This window comes from Leuresthes tenuis, unplaced genomic scaffold (genome assembly GCF_036924035.1).
Source record: "Leuresthes tenuis unplaced genomic scaffold, fLeuTen1.0.hap1 SCAF_5, whole genome shotgun sequence".
In the NCBI taxonomy this organism is placed as follows: domain Eukaryota; kingdom Metazoa; phylum Chordata; class Actinopteri; order Atheriniformes; family Atherinopsidae; genus Leuresthes; species Leuresthes tenuis.
The window spans coordinates 6,487,273-6,508,156 of NW_027325359.1; the positions used below are offsets into that span (position 1 = coordinate 6,487,273).

General features: G+C 41.2%; 1 protein-coding gene across 3 annotated transcripts in view; it reads left to right on the forward strand.

The window, feature by feature from the left end:
* The first annotated feature begins 362 nt into the window (after positions 1-362).
* LOC140306977 (genetic suppressor element 1-like) overlaps positions 363-20,884 on the forward strand; it is a 37,020-nt gene continuing 16,498 nt past the window's right edge. For 2 of the 3 annotated variants that reach the window (XM_072385645.1, XM_072385646.1), the window contains exon 1: positions 363-549. In XM_072385645.1, the coding sequence (XP_072241746.1) occupies positions 513-549 (37 nt within the window). In that variant the 5' untranslated portion in view covers positions 363-512. Of the gene's footprint in view, positions 550-16,455; positions 16,613-20,884 lie in introns of those variants that run through there. The other variant, XM_072385648.1, reaches the window with a different exon arrangement.

Consider the following 20,884-nt stretch of genomic DNA (forward strand, 5'->3'; position numbering starts at 1 on the left):
AGAAGCCGCTGAATGAATAACAAGGAAGGGATTACAAAGCACAGGACTAAAAGAAGGAGAGGACGCCGGCTGAAGTCTCTTTCTTTCACTCCCTCCCCCCTCCTCTAGCCTTCCTGTCACCCTCCCAACTCTCTCAGAGGCTCTCCCTCACAGATGAAGATGACATGAGCACACTGTCACCCATCCTTTGCTTGTGGAGTATTTTTCCTCCTCTCTGGTTCTCTTTTTATCTTTTTTTCCTTGTCTTCTCTGTTTTCTCAGCTCTCTACGGTTCAATCCAGGAGGTGAAGAGGAGGGGAGACAGAGGCTGACCTCCTCTCCTGCTCCCTTCTCACACCCCTGTAGGGCCTAAATAGAGTCGGTAGGAGAGTAAGAAGCCGTCTGATGACTTACACCTACAACAAGCTCTTTAACCCGGCCAGCCAAAGCTCCATCCCCCTGCCCGCCCCCTCCCTGCCTCCGCTAACCCAGACTCTTGCCCTCTGAGTCAGTGCGGGAAGGGATCCGGAAACATGTTTGGATTAAAGACTCCACACTTCTTCCTCCAAGGTAAGACCAATTTTATTCAGAATTTAACATTTCTGCATCTCACTCTGAGGTGGTTGCTGTATCAAACTGGAGGGTGGCCACATGGCTGAAGACAGTGAACAATCCTTTTAATGAATCATCCTTTCAAGACATAATTAATGTCTCGAGTGATGTCACATTAGGAAGAGTTGTCTTGTGCTTCTTTAATAGTATTTTTTCTTGCTTTTGATCCTTTCAAAAGAGAAACAAGAGCAAAGATTCTTCAGCAAATGTCATTTAAACTTTTTTATGTTTAACATTGGCTTGCTGTGTTGACATGAAGACATTTCTTTTTCCTACTGTGGTTAAAATTGGGAAATGTTCTACATAATACAGAATATTTGATTTCTTTCCTGTCCAATTAATTCAATTTAATTCACACTATTCCTCAAAAACAGTTGAATTAATAAATGTAAAAAAAGTGAAGTGCTGCCATAGCATGTAAAAAATAATATGTTTTGTGCTTAACGTGTGTATTAACTATAAACAGAGTTATCAGCTTTTATGCAGCTTGTTGACTGAAAAAGCATCAATCGATGGCAGATAATTTTCTGTTTCTGTGTCCTGGTTGTATTGACTCTAAGATTTATTTACATTTACTTATATTGGGCACAAAGAAATCTATTGCACATTGGAAGCCTGAAAAACTAAAAGAGTTTGTAATGATTTAATAAGCTAAAAACTTTTTTATGATGTATCTGCATGAAAGAATTTGTGCTCATTCAACGTTAGTGTGATGAAGTTCTGACATACTTTAAAATAATTGAGTTGCTTTTTTATTATGCATAGTTTATTGTTTCCCTGGCCTTAAAGGGAAAAGAAATGGCTCTAACAATTCGTATGGCTATTGTCAATGTGTCAGATTACAATTTACAAACTGTTTAGGCAAAAATGTAAAAATCAGTGCAACTAACAATAACTTTCAGGTTTCGTCTTATTTTTTTGTTGAGGTTTTTTCTTGTACAGCCACATAATCTGAATGTTTATTGTCTGTAGTCTGTCAAGCAAAAATGTAATGCACAAAAATGCACAGAGCAGCCAGAGTCGGTGTGGAAGCAGGTGTGAAGCTACCTTAAAAAAGGTGCTTAGAGGTCAGTGGAAAGGCGGCAAGAAGGAGAGGATTAAGATGGCAAGCTAAAATGGAGAAGGAAACCTCTGTAAACTGGGATTTTGCTCCTTTAAAAGGAATGATGTGAATGATGATGTGTGAAACAGAGGGCTGTCTGCATGTAGTGAGACGTGTCTTTCCCCTGAACCCGAACCCTGATCTCTGACCTCTTAGTTGTCTGGGCCAGACTGTGGTCAATGATTAAAAACCCCGCTGTGGTAAAAGGGTGGGGGCGACACAAGAGGGACGCAGACACTGATGGGGGGGAAATTAGAGGGCGGAGGGCAGATTAAACAATGTTCTTTGCCTTGTGAATGTTTCATGCTGGTTTCTGAATTATACATCTGCTTTCATAAATGATTGAATCAGAGTGATTATGTGTTGCTTTGTCACTGTTTGTATGTTTCTGTGTGTGTTTGTATCTGCGCGTGCACGTGAACCAGAGAGGAAGAAGAAGAAAATCTCTCCAGGAAGCAACATCCCCCCCATCCCTCCCTCCTCCCTCTGTGGCTTTCATCCTCCTTTTTCAGTTTCCCAGGTCTCACTTCGCGTCTGTGTAGTGTGTGTACTTCCGAACGTCTCTGTGCGTGCGAGCTTGTGCACGTGTGTAAATAGGTTTTTGTCAGAGCTGGCACCTTTGTGTGTGGCTGTGTGCACCTGTCTGCTCTGTGTGTGTGTTTATGAAGGTGTGTGTGTTCTGTGTGAATGTGTGTGTGCGTGCGCTCATCACTCACACATTTGAAGATGCCCCAGCCCCCCTCCTGGTCCTAACTGCCGTTGCTGTGGAGACTGTGTCAGCCACACTCTCGCTCCTCAATGATCATTTGACAATGTAGGGGGTGAGGGGTAAAGGATGTGTGCATGTGTGCGTGTTTGTGCAAGTGTGTGTGAGGGGTAGAGTTAGTGCGTACAGTGTGTAGTGATTACTGTGTGATTAGTCAAGGTGGAAGAAGAGGACCAGAGTGAGGATGAGTGAGGAATGGAGATTAAAGGGAACAATAAAAAAATCAAGCTAATGATACATACTATCTGCATGACAGAAGAAGTGTGTAAATGTGTGTGTTTGTGTGTGTGCCACACTCAGACATTGTTACCCACAGCACACCATGACCTTAACATGATGGTATCACAAGGAGGAGAGTGGCATTTTGCTATCTTCCACTCTCTGGACCCCCTGCTGACACACACCACACACATTACAGCAGTAATGTTAGTGACCGGTCACACGATCACCCCTTTTTATTTTCAAATGATCTTATCATCAAAGAATCACATTAACTGAAACTGTTTGTTCATCTGCCTCTTTCAACCTGCTTACATGGTCCGTGGATCTCTGGACTAAACTGATGAGTTTCCGTCGAAGGTTTGAATATTTAAAAGCCAGTCGAGACAATGTCCTTTTTTCCCCGCTTTTTTAAAGATAAATATTTTGATGACACAGCTGGATACAGTAGCTTGTGGTAAAGTTACTTCAATAGAAGGGAATTACTGAGAACTATTTTCAGTGACAGATGAATGCATATTTGGCAGTGACATAATACGTTTCCAACTCACCACATTAAAATCATAAAACTCTGTCTTCAGTTATCGCACTCTAATGTAGCAAACATACGTGGATGACCTATCTTTCCAGCACGGAAATGACAGACACCCTGAATTCAAAGCACACAAACATGCACGTGTGTGTGTGCTCTTATAAGATGTCCAGATTGAACCTTCTTAAGCAAAGAACTAAAATTTCTCCTCTGAATGATCAGATCATTTCTTCCACAAACGTAGCAAAGAATATCAAGAAAGCACAAGCATATTATGTGTTCATATTATATTAGCCATGATAGGGTTAAGCGATACGCTTTTTATCAAATCTTTGATTAATTAATTTCTCGTTTCGGGATAAAGAATCTTCTTCTTCTTCAAAAGGCACTACAAGTTAAGTATGAAGCTCAATGCTTTGTATTTTGACCGGAGCAGATTTACATTTTCGGCAAGAATACAGCTCTTTATCAAAACCTTTTTACAAAGACTATCAATTTTGGGTGAAGCAGCAAGCAGCAGATGTAATGAACCTAACAGGGAGGGGGACAGATTAGATTTTATAATAATTTGATATTCTGTCTACACATCTGTGTGGCAGGTTAGTAAAATATGCATGAGGTTCATCCTCTGCAAGAGTAATTGCCTTAAAAAAAGCTAAAAGAAAAAAGAGTAGGTGTCAGCATAAAGACACGAGTAGATCAAATTTTTTACTTTGATTCTCTAAAATATCTTATTTTGTGACAAGTTAAACATAAAAAGAAGGATACATGACAATGGACATGTTGTTATTAAAACCCCATTGACTAGGACTTAAATAAAACAATTAGTTAAAAAGCTGAAATCTGTCTTTTTAGTGCTTGGCTCTTAAAGCTAGAATGAAGTAAAAGAGACGAGTTAACTCTTAACCAAAAGCAGTATGCAAGTCTGTAAGGACCTCTATGAAGACAAAATTAAAGAATGAAAAAACCCGGATCCACACCTGCCTCAGCATGAAGAATTGATCAACACTGTACCAATCACACAACTGCCCCAACTGAAGAAACGACGCTGAAGAAAGCCTCAGAGGAGATTTTTAATGTTCTTTCTCTTCTCTGCTGTCTTTCCTGACATAAATGAACAATATGTTGCAACTTAATAATCAAGCAGAACCTGACTGTTCCAGTTTCATACTTTATAGTAACACTAAAGAATTTTTTTGCTTCATGGTTCCCTCATGGTACACAGTTGTCTACCATCGCTGTAATAAAAAACAACTCTCACTGTGAGCACCTGCACATGTAGAGCCATACATGTTAGTTTGTTGTCATGAAGCCATTAAAAGCCCATAAAAATGTCTAGCTGCTGTAAAGGAAAACAGTGTGATGCAGGGCTGGAAACAATAGCTGTGAACCGCAGAATCTCAGGCCCTGGGTGCTCCAGAGCAGTTTCAGGCCCAACAGTGGGCATAACAAAAGTCAGTTTACTCCAAAATGAGTCAAAAGCACAAGACTTTGCTTTATGGTGCTGAATGGTCCACAAGCAGATTGTTGTAGCATCAAGTTAGATTGTAAAATGGTGGGAGAAGCTTTTTGTTTTTCAATTACAAGTTGGTTAAAAAAAAAAGCTCCTATCTTAAAGCCAAAATGTCCCAGAAGATGACTTGATCGATTAAATCTGGACAAAGAAGATCAAAATTACAGTACAACGATAATTTGATAGAGACAACCAGAGGATTCCCAGGTGATGGAGAACAACAGACTAGCTTTCTTTACACATAGACCAGAAACACTGCTAGAAACAGGGACAATTAATGTTACTGTTGTTACTCTTTTAAATGGGATTTATTGACATATAAACTAATTATACTATAATATTTGATATTGCTTACAGACACCCAGTATGGTCTCACAGTTTCATCAGGTGAAACCAGAATACAGAATGAGCCTGTGATATTTTTTTATTCTACCAATGCAAGCTTTCATTTGTGCACACGCACACACACACACACACATACATTATCATTGTGAGTCGATAGGGTGAGAAATCCAGATTGTTGATGTGTGTATTAGCCTGCCATATTTATTGGCTGCTGTGGTATTTTCAGGGGCAGAGTAGCTCTGTTCCACTTGACCTCAGCATTGATTTCCATGATATGTGTTGGAACTACAAGGACACTGTGGCTTGTGATTTATGGCAGATGTCACATGAACACACACAAAGTGCAGCACACACACTCTTGGCTGGACCTGAGGCTGTTGTTCTTTGAACACCACCTTTGATAGCTTTAAATAGTTTTCATACATTGCAAAGGAGCACAACAGAAAGACTCATTTCTCACCAGCAAATGACTCCAAGGCTACAGTCACCAGACTGTGGCGACTCACATCCGATTTTTTTATGTAATGTGACTCAGACCAGATTTTTTTTCCAGTGCTGCACGGACCTGAAATCTGATCGACCTTTCAGAGTTTTTAAATCTGATTTGTGTCAATTCCGTATGCGGTTCTAGATCAGATATAGACCCAATCCTTGGCTATGCAACATGAGTAAGGATACTCTTCCCGGATTCCTAGTAGCTTCATGCCTAATGTGAAGGTGCGTCACACCATCTTGTTAGGATTGTTTTCCCATTACATTGAAGCCTTATTAGTTTTTGGGGTTTTTTTGGGCTAAAAGTGTTCAAATCTGGCAGAGAAGGGAAGAGATGGTGGAAAAGGAAAAAGAGAAAGACAATGAACATGACTCTGAGAAAATTAATCGTGGCTCTGGATGTAAATTCTGCTTATCAACGAACCAGTATTATGCTGAAGTTGGAATCTAACTGGATCCAATCACATTTTAACAATAAAAGTAAAAATGAATTCCTGATACTTTATCTGTTAAATCTGACTCCCAACAGAATCTGACCAATTTGATACTTTGATACTCTCAGCTGTGTTAATTTAATTTAAGTTACCATGTTAATGATAAATATGTTTTTACTTTAAAACCGATTAAAAACATGGTTTTAAAACTTGCAATGGACAGATATATTTGACCTTTGATTAGGACGAGAAGAAATGACTGACACATGATTTTAGAGGCTGATCATATAGTTCTAGCAAAGAAACTCTGAAGAAGCAGAAGTTAGAACATACAGCCTCAGAACAAGCAGGAATGAAATGTGGCTTTTTTATGTGTGATTTTTAACTTAATGTTCTTTATACACATGCACTGAGTTGTTGTCATAAACCTGTAGCGTTACTACAACAGTGCTGGAAATGGCTACTAAAACAGCAAACAATGGCTACTATCATAAGCTGCTATCTGCCAGTCGCTTGCCTTATAGCTTTTGTTGTCCTTCTTAATCTTTTCCTGTATAGCTGGACAATCACTGGGTAATCATATTAATCATATTATATAATCATATTAATATGAAATTCATGTGCATGACAATTGTAGCTATGACCGTGAATAGTCAAATCAGATCTATTTTGAACTGAAATGGAACTGAACAACAAGGCTGATAATGTGAACATTGTCAAACAGTAACGTACACATATGTAACGTAACAGTAACACAAAAGGTTGCTCTTAATTCAGGAAGTTGAGGTTTGGAGTGGATGTAGTGGGCATGTGCAATACATGTAACTAAGTCTGCAAAAGGGGAACAAAAAACAATGCATAGCTCAAGTTCAGTGTAAACTCACTTCAAACAATATATCATATGTTGATTATATCAATTTTGGCTTGTTTTGCCGTAGAGGAAGACTAAAACTATTCCTGTGAGTTTGCAAAGATAGAACTTTGGTGGTGAATCTGTTTCCCTTGATTTGACACTCCATGTCTCCCACTTTTTAATTTTTTTCTGCTTCTCACTTCTCACTTCTTACTTCCTTATTTTGCTTTTTACCTTAATAAACATGCCAGGTAGCCTCATGTGTGCACTGTTGGCTTCAGACTCTTCATTTGAGCTTTTATTTTAAAGAGGACATGATTTGTTGCATGTGTGCAGTGCTGTATGTGTGTTTCTGTGGGTGGAAAAGCCGCTGGCACACAGTCAAGTCTGTGTGTTTGGCCATAATTCTTCTCTGTATGTATGTGTGGGGTGTCTTTGTGTGCTCATGCAGGAGGCTGAGATGGGTGCTGCCTCAAAGGAAGCTGCTGTCAGGATCTCTTGTGTTGTTAATTGTGTGCGTGTGCATCTTTGTGTGCAATCGTGTGCGTGTTTGTGCTCACTAGCGTGTGCCGATGAAAACAGGGTCGCGGTGCTCCACCTCAAGGGCAATGTTATTAATGAGATGAATAAAAGACCATGACAACAGCTTGATAACATGGAAGGGATAAAACACACACACACACACACACGCACACATCATGTGGAAGCTGAATGACTTTCTCCTACCAAGACAAAAGTCTAAATAAACTATCAATCTTTTATGTGTTCCCACCTCCAGAGATGATGAATATCAATGCAAAGAAGACATGTAAAAGAAAAGAAATTAATAAAACAGTATGTTTGGTGATGCCTCACCCAGAAAACAAACAAGTGAGCAAGAAAGCAAGCCAACCTAATTGGTAAAAGAGCTGGTGTCACTAATGAGCTCTTAATTAACAGAGGATTCACTCAAAGCATGTGTGGACCCAGCAACGCATACACACTCACACGGGCAATCATGCCCTATCTGTGATGTTTACATTCATTTAGAGCAAGCAGAGAGACACAGATCTCACATGCATGCACACATTTAAACATAAAAATGCAAATACACACACATGCAGCCTGTCTGCTCACTGAGCTGGGGAGATTGGGATAAATGCCAGCAGATTTTGACCTGAGGTGATAACAACAACTCCTGGTTGTTCTCTCTCTATTTCTACCACACACACTCGCACACACACAGACATGACATGCACATGCTCGCAGTAAACACATACACCAACACTCAGAGTAAAACTCTAATAAGCTGCTCCGTGTATGATAACGAGCAGATGGAGGGAGGATAAACCAAAGGAAAATACTGCAGTTGAAATTTGCCGGCATTAATATCTTTTACGGGACGGTATACATATATATGTGCATATGTATATGGGAAGAATATATGTATAAATATACAAATATGTACTTCCATAAAAATGAAACACAGAGAGAGATCCTCAGTTTTCTGTGTCTGCTGGTCCTGCATTATCTGCATGTTTACAAACCATGTCAAAACATGATCGATTGAATGCGTCAATTTGTGTCCATGTGGGAGCATGTGCATGTGTGTGTATGCAAAGTGTGTGGAGATTAGCCCTTACAGCAGTTAAATAGCAGTTACCCTGAGAGAGCATTTGTGTACTTCATAATGCAGATTTAGGTTAACACATGCCTCCTTCTGTGTTCACAGTGCTCCATGTAGCCAGTACGAGTGTGCTGCTGTCCTACACACAGCCACATGCATGATCAATGATGTCGTTTCACTGAAGAGCCTGTTGATTACCCATGGGCATGGCTCTGTCTGCCACCTGGCTGCACCATGTTAGCAGTTTCCTGTGAACCTGCAAACATGTGACTCCACACATAACACAATCAAACACACCCTCACATACTGTACATAGGGTGACTTGCAGCCGTCTCCTCTCAAACTCATCTGCTCTTCTCTGCGCAATCCATCCTTTGTCAGCAGCAGTTAGTTTGCTGTGAGGACAAGCAGGAACCTCCAATAGATCCTGACTTTAAAGGTGTAGTTCAACAAAGAGAAGCAAAGCTCAGTTCTTGTGAAACAAGTGCCGCTACAAAACTATATGAGTGCCAATAACACAATTATCAATACTGACACTTTTTATCATTACATTTTGATTGTCATGTTTGGGAAAACTTGAGATTTTACAGTATTAAGCTGCATGTTATTAGCGTCCAGTGATTCACTGAAAAAGAAAAAAGGATTTTTAAAATTCTATTTTCTCAAAAGTCTCCTCACCCTCCTCTCTTCTATCCTCCTGCTTCCCGCTCTGTCACACCTGATCACTGAGTACTTCCAGCCCTTCCATCCTGTCTCTTCACATTAAAAAATAGTACTTTTCCTCATTGTCTCTTGCTTGTCTCACAGGCACCCATCACCAACCCAGCCTCACTTACCACAAAAGGACCCAGAAGTCCTTGCCAAGTGCAAAGCGCTCTTCTCCCGCTTTGGCCTCACCATTCATGGTGTCTTTAATGAGTTTTCAAGAAATTGTTCCATCTAGAGTTAGGAGTAAACTCTGTGTTAGTTGAGCCATTAATCTGTTTTTAATGATGATAAATAAAAATAGAAGAAAAAAAATTCTATTGCAAATTAACACTATTCAGCTTTTTCCCCTGTCAAATCACACCCAATATTTAATTTAATGAACTTCAGTGGGAGATTTCTTTACACCCAGTAACACAAGTTGTGTCATTTCTAGGTGGGGTGGAGCTCTGGAGAGTTGAAGTATATCTACTGTAAAGTCTGTCTTGAGTCTAGAGTGTTAATTATCGTTTTAATGCGGAAATGTAACCAAAAAATAATAAAAAATGAAAGTGAAACTAAACTACTAAACAAATAGAAAGTGTTCAATGCAAGATCTGAAAAGTAAAAAAGACAAACTTAGGTCCCTAAAAACCCTAGATAGTATACCTCCATCAGCCTCTCCTAATGTGGCCCTTTTTGTGTTCATACATGTGAAAAACAGTAGCAGTTGTTTCCATGACCACAAAGGAATAAATTGTGTGTCATGAGAGTTTCACAAATTGTCATGGATAAACTTTCCAAGTACAAATGGCACACAAACAAAAATACATTTATCGAGTCAGGAAACTGTTACTTGAGCTCTCATATTCTGTAGCACATATACAGCAAACACACATCAACAGAACACAAACACTGTTATGGTGCACGTATTTCTTCATATGTGATCTTGTTCCGCCTCTGACTGCATTTGAATAATCTGCATATTGATGGCGGCTTTAATTGCCCGTGCCCAGGTAAGGGATCATGTGGTTAAGTGGGAGATCATAATTATATAAATAATTGGCCTGACCACAGCAAGCTGCTGCTCCCTGCCACCCATCTGGAGAGAAAGAGAAAGAGGGGGAAGAGGTCGAAAAGGCAGGAAAGGAGAGAAGGAAAGAAAGGAAGTGGAGGAAGGATAGAAGTGATAGAGCATTGGAAAAAAGACAAAACAGATATTCAAACAGCATCATGGGATCTGATCAATAGCTCTAGCTCAGCTACTAAAAAGACTTGAGTCGAGACTGTTTTGTCATTAACATCTCAATCACTTTAACAATAACACGAGGACATTAATCCGGCAGCAATCTAATACATAAGATCTTGCAAGATGTCCTTATTCTAAAAAAGTATAGAAATGTAGTATTGCTGAGATGCACACATGCTTACACGAGCGCGCGCACGCCTGCCACTGTATCCGCTGCACAGATGGTAAAGGCAGCAGCCCCTTCACACAGACAAAGGGAAGGTAATTCTCTCTGCAGGACGCAAACAGAGCTGGAGCTGGAAAAGAGCAGCCCACATCAACACTCCCTTCCCTGTTTCCTCGTCTCAGCCCCAGGCCAGCAAACATCACAGGGGTAAACTGACAATGTGTGCATGCACATATGTGTGAGCGTGTGCTGCTAAAACAAGCTTGAGGAGGAGAGACAGGGAAGATGAGAGAAGGGGGAAGAGAGGGAAAAAAGAGGGAGAGATAAAATGAAAAAGAGAAGGAGAGTGCAGAGAAGGAGGAGGTAATAAACAGGATTAGTGCTTATCTTTACAGCTGTGTGTGTGTGTGTGTGTGTGTGTGAGTGCATGCATGTGCGTTTTGCCTGAGGACAGTGACTGACTCCAGCATTACCTTTGCCAGTACGTCTCCATCCCCAGGTATCTGTTCTCTCAGGACTCCATCTGCTTTGTGTGTGCTGGTTCACATTGTACTCTATATGTGTGTATATACTGTATACTGGTGTGCGTGTGTGTGTGTGTGTGCATTGGAGGGGGGATGGGCCACAGTTACTCTGCTTTAGTCTGAGGATGCAACTTTGTGTGTGCAGAGGTGAAATTAATTAGATTCAGAAGTGTGTATGATGTACCAGTAAATCTCTTCTCAGTTTGTGTGTGTGTGTTTGTGCACGCTGTTGTGCATGGTGATGGTGAACATGCCATTGTATGCTATCTGTGTGTGTGTGTGTTTGTTTGTGTGCAGCTGCCTGAGGATAAAGGGTGCACTCACCTCCTTGTTGCCTTTGTAGTTTGTCTTCACCTCCTGAACTGCCATTAAATCTCACTACAGAGTGAGTGCACGTTTTTCGATGTTTAAGTATGTGTGTGTGTATGTGTGCTAGAGAGAGAAACTAAATGCTCAGGGGGTGGATTTAGCTGCTGTTATATTGCTTGTCCAGCCACGTAGCTCTATTGTATGTGACAGTGTTTCTGTTTGTAATCTCCTACCTGACCAGAGCTAACAGGCTGCTATAGCTTCTCACTTTTGTGGGATGGGAAAGGAGGAATACATTTAAATAATCAGGGGTTTGGGTTCATGGCTGATATTATGCTCCAGTGCTTTTGTAAATGAGCATCTGTGTGTGTGTTTGTGCGTATATGTTTATGCGCAAGTGAGCGCATCTGTTTTCAAAGACATCTGTGGATGTCTTGGTGGATTGTTCTTGCTATAAGTATCCCCAGCACTGTTCCCCTCTTCGCCAGAGATGGTTAGATGGTGCTCGTGCTTGTGTGTTTGTGTGTGGCTGTGTCTGCATACAAATGTGTGTATGCTTGCCAGCGTGATGGATAGAGGGCTTTATGAGGGAAGAATAGGCTAATGACCAGGTCTCCAGAGTTAGTTAGATTCCTGAAGCTATTACGGCTGGAGTTCATAATGGCCTTTGTGCTTGGCTTTTTTACACACTGCTTAATGGGGGATCCTACAGTCACCTGGCCATGTGTAACCCACCCAGAGAATACACACCACTGTGAGCTTTGACCCCGACTCTGCACACAGAAACACACAAAAACAAGCAGGCGACACATTTTCGATCAGGAGGCTGAGTTTCTCTTTCATGCACCTGCAGTTCACACACAGGCATGTGCACATTTTACACTTTATCTTCCTCTTTTTCTCTCTGGCACACTCACACACAGAACTATACAACCTGTATAGGTCACAAAGGATGGAGGTGAGACACCCACCTCAGAGAAAACTGAGAGTGTCTGCCTGCAGTGCACAGGCAAACCATAAATCATGTCAGGCTACACTAGTCTCTGCAGACACACACATGCACAGCACACACACACACACACACACACACTTACTCCCCCTCTTTTCTCTTGTGTGGGTCTGAGAACAAGAGAAAGGGATTTGGGGATTATCGGGGAGCCTCTCTTCTCTCTTTTCTTCACCATTGCTTCCTTCAGTACTTGTTGTTTTCATAGAGGGAAAAGTAGGAAAGAAGCTGGCTGCTAATCTGAGTTTGTGAGTTTGTGCACATGTGCACATGTGTGTGTCTATGTTTGTGTGTTTGCAGACCACTGTGTCTTTTCATCTCTCATCAATGGAAGGCTAGTATGTTCACCTCTTTCATTGCTGAATGAATGTCAGGGAAAGACTTGAGGGAGACGGTCGATTCATTGAGGAGAATATTAAGGCTGTTTGGGACTACTGTGTATCACTGTCTTAGGAAAGCAAGCAGAAGACAGAAAGAAGAGTGGGGTAATGAAAAGTAAGAGGGAAGAGAAGGATGGACAAGGCATAAATCTGCACTCTGAAGCGCAAATTGATGCAAAACAGCTGTTAAATAGCTGCAAAGTGGAGCAGCTGCTTGGGAGACAAGAAGAGAGGGATGGGAGATGAAGGGATGAACGATCAAGAAAGACACAGACAGAGAAGCCCAGGGGACATGTTGAAATATCAGACTAAATGAAGCAGGCTGAGGGAGCTTATAGCACATGATGACAGATGAATGGTATTGAAGATGCTTATGGCTTGGTTCTTATAGCATGTTCATAACATAGTGGTTATCCATACAACACAAAGTCTTTTAAAATGTAAGATGACTTAATTTTAATACAATTAAAGGTAATACCTGTTATATTGTGTGACAGCTTATCAAACTTGTAAGTTTTACTCTTTTTCTTCCTATTCTACTCAAGTCTTGCTTTTACATTTGCACAAATTGACATTTCTAAAATGAAAATGGATCAAACTGTGACTGTTTCCTATCGAAGGAGTGTGAGAGCCTGCAAGGGCGCCACAGAGAATTATGACCAACTGCTGCAGCTGCCCTCAACTGCGAAGCATGTTGTCACCATTGTCACCTTGTGTCCAGCTGCAGAGACCAGCTATTGATTTTTTTTAAACTTACTTTGACACATAGTGTTGAGATATAGATAAGGAACACATGAAAGACCATGAATTAATGCAGTTATGTAGTCTTTAACCAGTCCTGAAAGCAGAAAAAGGCCTGAGAACACCGTGGAGCATTTACCAGCTTCTTTAATCGGGACTCTTTGGATGTAAATTCAGCACGTCATCAAGGACATAAATTTAGATCAATATTAATGGTAATCAGTTAAAACCAAAGCAAACTGAACTGTCTGAGTATTCTTTCTATCATAGCTCCACTTCCTTTGCATATGTATGTATTATGTAACTTAATATGGAGTCAGCTGCTCAAACACGCGGTGCATATCAGAACTTTTTGAATTGTAAACACAGAACATTGAATATTTTGGGAAAAAAATGTAAAGGAACCAAATATTTCTAATTAAAATGTGTTCTAGAAATGCCAAAAGTTTTTACATAAGAAAAAAATGTCATATGATGAGGTTAAGAAACAAGTTAAGATGATACCTGTAATGTTTCGCATAATTTTCTTGAAGCTTCAAGCACCGCTCTGCTGCACTTTCCTCCACTGATGTACAGTCAAAGTTTTTAACAGTCCTGTTTGCATCTCTTTTGTGCTGTTGTATGAATGATTCACGTCATTGTCCAGCTAAAAGACCCAAGACCTTCACCTTGAACCTGGTAGTTTTCTGACACTGGGATACATTTTGATATTCTTACACTTTTATCACTCCTATAAAAAAATCGCTGCCTCTTAACAACATGATAAAACATCTGCAATGTTTTACTGTCTTTTTATTCTGGACATCATTTTTGTGATCCATAAACAACGATATGCACTACATTTCCAACAAGGTCTTCTTTGGTTTAATCTGTGAATAAAAATGGTCTGCCCGTATATGGCATCAATTAACCTTTGCTAAACTCCACAAAGTGCTTTACAAAGTGTTTCACATGCAGACACTTTGATATGTAGACAGGCCAGTGTACAAACAATGTGCAGAAATGAATAGATTCTATCTGTCTCAGCCACACAATTTGGGCCAAAGCTCTGCTAAGGTTTCATGAGTTCACAGAGCATTATCATTCAAAGACTGATGCCTGTCTATGAACAAACACCGGTCCTGCCTTTTTGTGCCTTTCTTTCAGTAGTACTTCTTAATTCAACTCGCAGTGGGCTGAAGCCACCACAACAAACGGCTTCAGATCAACTTAAAATGGTTTACAGGCTGTTTTTTTTTTCTTCCCACAGTACAGACCAACCTTCACAGATTTTCTTTTTAGCTCTCTGCTCAGCACCACATCCTGTAAGCATCCTTACTGATTTAAATCAATCAAAAGGGATCTGAATCATTGTACATTCTGTCTAACTTGTTGTGACACGTTAGAGCAAAAGACTTGAAACTAACGTCTGTTCTGATGTAGAAACATTCATATCTGTTGTATTTAAAGGTGATGCTTTGCAGGATGTCGTCATGAGCTGTATTGTAGGGCATGAACAAAAGACTAATATGACCATTTATGTATGGCAATGATGTTATTTCACAAAATTATAGCTGTATGTATATATTTGTTTAATTCAATTGAATGGCGTCTTTCTGCATTTTAAAGATACAGTCAAATTGCAGTCCAATTCGAAATAATAAAACAAATTCATAATACATCCATCTGTCCCTCCATTTTCTATACCTGTTTAAAACATCGGTTGGGTCGAAGGGGGGGCTGGAGCTTATCCCAGCGGTCAGAGAGGCGGGGTACACCCTGGCCGCCAGTCCATCACAGGGCCACACAAAGACAAACGAGACAAACAACCACACACACTCCTGGGGACAGTTTTAGAGACACTGGTTAACCTAATAGTCTAATTAGGTCCTAATTGTCCTAATTTTTGGACAGTGGGATTAAGCCAGAGTACCCGGAGAGAACCCACGTATACAAGGGGAAAACATGCAAACTTCACACAGAAAGGCCCCTGCAGCCCGAATTCATTATACAATTAAATAGAATTATTGAAATTCCAAATTAGGCCAATTCATACAAAGCCGATAAAAAAATTTGCCTAGCTAAGGAGACCCTCAGATTTAATCCCCTTCCTGAGCATATAAGGGACAAAGTCTGGAAAGACAAAAACTCTCTTTTAACAGGAAGAAACTTCAGGCAGAATCAGGAAGGGTGACTATCTGCCTAGACCGGTTAGGGGGTTGAGAGGACAGGAAAGAGGGGACAACATAACACCATGTCACCATGTCATATATGTCATATATACATAGAGAGTAAAGACAGCAGAGTGAGGGGAAGTCTCCCTGCAGTAGCCGCATATGGGATGTTTCAGGGTCACCTGAGCCATCCTTAACTATAAGCTTTATCAAATAGGAAAGTTTTAGGCCAAATTGTAAAGGTAGAGGGGGTGATTGCCTCCTGAACCCAAACTGGCAGCTGGTTCTACAGAGAGGGGCCTGATAACTGAAGGCTCTGCCTTATTTGATTCTGCTGATAATGGGGGAATATATATATATCCCACCATATCTGTCTATATCTATATCTATATTTATTTATTATCTATCTTGTTGTATTTTCACTCTTATATATTTTGCTCTTATATAGTACTCTTATATAACTAACTCAGTGTTAATGATATGAGTAGTTAGTTATCTGCTAATAATACTAGTATTATTGGTAATTAGTTAAATAGGCTTGTTAGTGCCTCTGGACCAGTGTGACAGCAGGAGGAGCTGACTTGAACAGGTCTGATTGTCTCCAGTGGACAGTAAACACGTCCATCCTGTGAGGTATCTGCAGTGTGGGGTCACATCATCCTTCTCTCCATCCCTCCATCTCTCTAGGGAGCATCAGTGGAGCAGGTGCTCGCCCTCCTCCTCCTCCTCCTCCTTCTCCCCCTCCTCCCTTCATTCCCCTCCCCTCTCATTCTCCGCCTCCCCCTGTCTCCCTCTCAGAGGACAGTTAATGAGTTGTCCTTCTCCTTTCCACATCTCCACACCGTGTTTGCCATTGGAGACATCAAACAGAGTATCGCTGCACACAGAGCCGTCATTTATTTGAGTAAAGATGCACAGAAGCCGTGGATTGTCTTTTTGCTGAAGCGGTAAGTTGTGTGCTCTCTGTTGTCTTTACCACAAATGTCTTTGTTTGCTTTGTTGTTGGTGGTAGAGAATGATAAGGTCTTTCATTCATGCCCGGATGAGGCTTTTTGAGTTGTGGCACTGAGTGGTAAAATTATTACAGCGATCCTACTTATTTTAGTCCTGACTACGTCAATATACTTTATGTTGTTTCATTTCCCTGCGTTTTTATGAGAGTTTAGCTTTGATGGGTGGGCAGCTTCATCCTCAGTTGGCATTTTTCCTTGTATATGTTCTGTCTATCTCAGACAGATTATTTTGGGTGAAGTCTGAGCTATTTTTGTTCAAAATAACCAAGGTGAGGAGTGTGTGATTGAGCCAGTCGGAAGTATGTAGACAAACTGGTTCATCTTGAGGGACAGTGCCATGACAGCAGGAGGAAACAGCTGCTGGTTTCATCCTTTAAAATAAAGCGTTGTCTGAGTGTGGCACAGTGAGGTTTACAGTGGTTAAAAGTAGCAGACTAAGCTATGCGATGTTTTTTTTTTTTTTTACAATTTTCTTCTGAAAATTAAAGTTTTACTCCATGTTTTCATAAGAGAGACTCTTGTTCTGAAGCCAGGCCGACCCACTTCCGGTTTGGGCCAGGTTTATGTGCGCGTCTTGGCGCAGCTGCAGAGGTTGGAGTGTTTGTTCAGTGCCTACTTCTTGTCAAACTTGTCAGTGATCAAACACGGCCCCTGTTTGCCCACGGTAAACTTCATGGATAGAAGTACAGGCTTGAAACACAGCGGTGTGTCACTCTGTTTCTCCATGATGGTTTGTCTCACAGCACCAAAGGGAGACAGAGGAGTCGCTCTTTAATCCGGGACCTTTAACAGCGACTGTATTGTTCGGCTGAGATAGATGCCGCCGGGCGCATTAGCAGCAGTCAAGCGGATCCCGTCGCTTTTGTGTGTGTACACAGCCCGCAGGTGGAGTTCTACACACACACACAAACACACGCTCCATGCACCATGTGCTGCTCCTGACCTGCCATAGACCAGCTGCTCAGCAGGGGTTACTGAGTAAACCTCCAATCTCTTTAATTACCTCCTTCTCATATAGAAGCTGTAAACTCAGGCTCCACTGATCATGGCTTCAGTTCACCTCAGTGTTTTTGTTCCCCCTACACCGTGCATTGGTCAGGAAACTTATGTAAGTCAACAAAAACTATTGAGCACTTTATTTTTTATAGTGGTAGGATTGCCTTTCTAATCATCTTTAAAACTTTGTATGTATTTTTGAATAATAACTACAGTGTTTTGATAACCAGACTCTCAATTATGAGGATTTGCTGCTTTTCTTTAATGTTATTTCAAATTTGACACATTTGCATGAGGATTTGTAGTTGGACCGACTGTAGCCTCGAGCCTTGAAGAAATGTGATAATAATTCCTCCAACAACGTGCGAGTCAAACTCGCGAGTCAAATTGTCTGTCTGTCAGCAAATTTTCAAAAACTACTTGGCAGAATTTCAGGAGATTCAGTTGGAGAGTTGGCAAGGGACCAGATCACTTTTTTGCTATTGTTTTTCCAACATTTTCCAATGATTAATCAAGAAAATAGGTTCTTCTTAATCCTGGAAACAGCATTTGACTACATAATCTGACTTTAGGGCCATCTGGTATTATTCCGTGGATTACACAACAAACAGTCGAAAGCAGGTATTTAATTTGCTGGAAAGGACAGGTGATGATTGTAACTACTTCAGAGGCTGCACTGCTTTGGCCTCATCTGTTCAGTGATAATATGTGAAGAAACAGTCCATAATATTCATCAAACCTTGCTTTATCAAAGGTGGCCAACAGTATCAGCTCTGCTCTGATTGGCTGACCCAAGCAGCACCTCGAACAGCATGCTTACATGTCGTTTATCTTGGCAATAGTTGTTTGCCCGCCATCTTCCAGCATGCACATCAGTGGTCCTTATACGTAGCGAGCACCTGCCTGACAGGAAAGTTTGTGTGCATCTGCTGGTCTGTGTGTCAGCATACACCTCATGTTTATTCAGATGGTCGAGGTCTAGCCACAGCGGTGTTGGCACCTGGTGAGCTGAGGCTGTTAACAGTCTGACACGACCCTCTGAACACACACACACACCAAATAAAAACCTGCAAGCAGCAGTCAGACGCAGGCAGGCACCATTGCAAACTGAAGCTGAGTAAAATTGGCTTGCCTGAGATGCTTTTATCTTTTTTGCATCATCTCCGTATCAGAGAGGCAAGGCTGAGCCACACACTGCAGAGGAGATCGATTGCACAAAGGGGAAAAAAACGAAATATAGCTCAGTGGTAAGAGACTAAAACAGAGATTGTGAGGAGGAAATGACAAGGCAAAGAAATGATGACACGGACAGATAGAGAAAATCGTGAGGTGTCCCAGGACAGGTGCTATTTATATCCTCTTTCTGCAACTGAAAGACAATGACAAGATGCTTGTAGACAAGTACATTGATTAGAGAAACAGAGATGGGGTCATTGAAGGAGGAACGGTACCCTGCAGCCAGCAGGAGGTGGAAGGCGGGGAGCTCAAAGGAGAAGAGAAGGGAGGAAGAGCTTTTCAAAAGTAGCCATGCCCTGTTTGCTGACAGCCCACATTTCAGCTCTAAGCTGTTACGGTGATAATTTATAGGCCTTTCACTAACATCTTGACTTTGTTATGATTGCACAGTAAACAGAACTGCTCTGGCAGACTGACTGCTACACCTCCCATACCCCCCCTATTGTTCTCGTGTGCCACCATTCTCTGCTCCAGCACGTATTTGGATGTTTTATTTTTGTCTTTTATTTTCTGCCGGACGTGTTGGTTATTACAGTTTGTGGTTTTTCTGCTCCATTTATCCCAGGACTATAAATGCGTGCTGGCTGTTTGCTCCCCTGGGGTCACATGCATACGTTTTGTGACGCACAACGCCTGAATCCTGAGTCAGCTAATTGCATTTTTCTTTGCACGTATCAGAGCAGACAGTGTGCATATGCGTGTCTTGCTTGATGTCTCTGTCATTCTTTCTGTCTTTTATCATGATTTGTGTGTCATTCCTATGAGTGTGTGGGATCCCAAAGTGGGAGAGTATGTTCATTGTTTATGGGATGTAAGGATGTGTTAAGTGTTTCTGTGCGAGCTGCAGAGTGACTGGAGCTACTAAAGCCATTTAGCAGCCCCTGGAGTAACCCCGGAGACTGCTGTGTTGACGCCACTCTGACTGCTATTACAGACAAGTTTAAGAGGCTGTAAAACATTTGGCTACTTTTCCTCTCTCTTGTGTGTGTGTGTGTGTGTGTGTGTGTGTGTGTGCTTGACGAAGGAATTTGAACAAGTCTGCCAGCTATTGTAGCAGCAGCAGTAGCCGTTGTAGTTATTTGCATCAAATGCAGTAAAAGAAATGGAAATTTAAAGTCTAAACAGAGCATATTTTTTATTTGGGTGTGTGTGTGTACGTGTGTGTCTGTCTGCGTGCAGATTCATTATTGGTCTGTCAGGCAACTGTTCGTAAACAAAAGTGAGGGTAGTCAATTTAATGTCTAAGTGTTGACACTGTAGCCGCAGAGGAACACACACATTCAGACATGCCAGTGTGATGAGGGTTAATGAGTAGGTAGTGTGTTACAACCTCTTCTTACACCCTAATGACCTATCCTTGCTTACACACACACACACACAGAGAGAGACACACACGCACGTTGTGCTTTTTTTTAATGAGCTGACAGGGCAGAGCAGGTCCTCCCCTGCTGTCCTCACAGTCCCCCTGAGTCAAGTGTGTTGACTGTTTTTGTGTAAACGAGCGAAAGTAAAAGAAGAGCAAGCGAGAGACACAAAGAGAGGTGTTAAAGACACAAGCTTAGACATGTCCTGTATCACTTACATCATGCTGAGCAGAATGTGATTGTGAACGTGGGCGTGCTTGTGTATGGATGAGTGGAGGCACACCCGGATATAATTTCCATTTTGGCAAAGCTGAGGGAAGTTTTATTAGTTTGTGATGCTAGGTTGAGTTTAGCCATGCCACTGGCTTTAGTGTCATTTGGTCGATGGATGTGAAATACTGGAAAAATGGATAGCCAAGACTCCATCCTTTGACATGAATGATCCCACGACTTTTTACTTTGTGCCTCCCAAAACGTTGTCCATTAGTGCGACAGTCCACTTTCAAACAGAGTTAGTAACATGAAACATTGTTTGTATGCTAGATATCACAAATCAAAAGTTGGTCAAAACGGTGCTTGTTTGTATATATAGCAACATTATCTTGTCTGC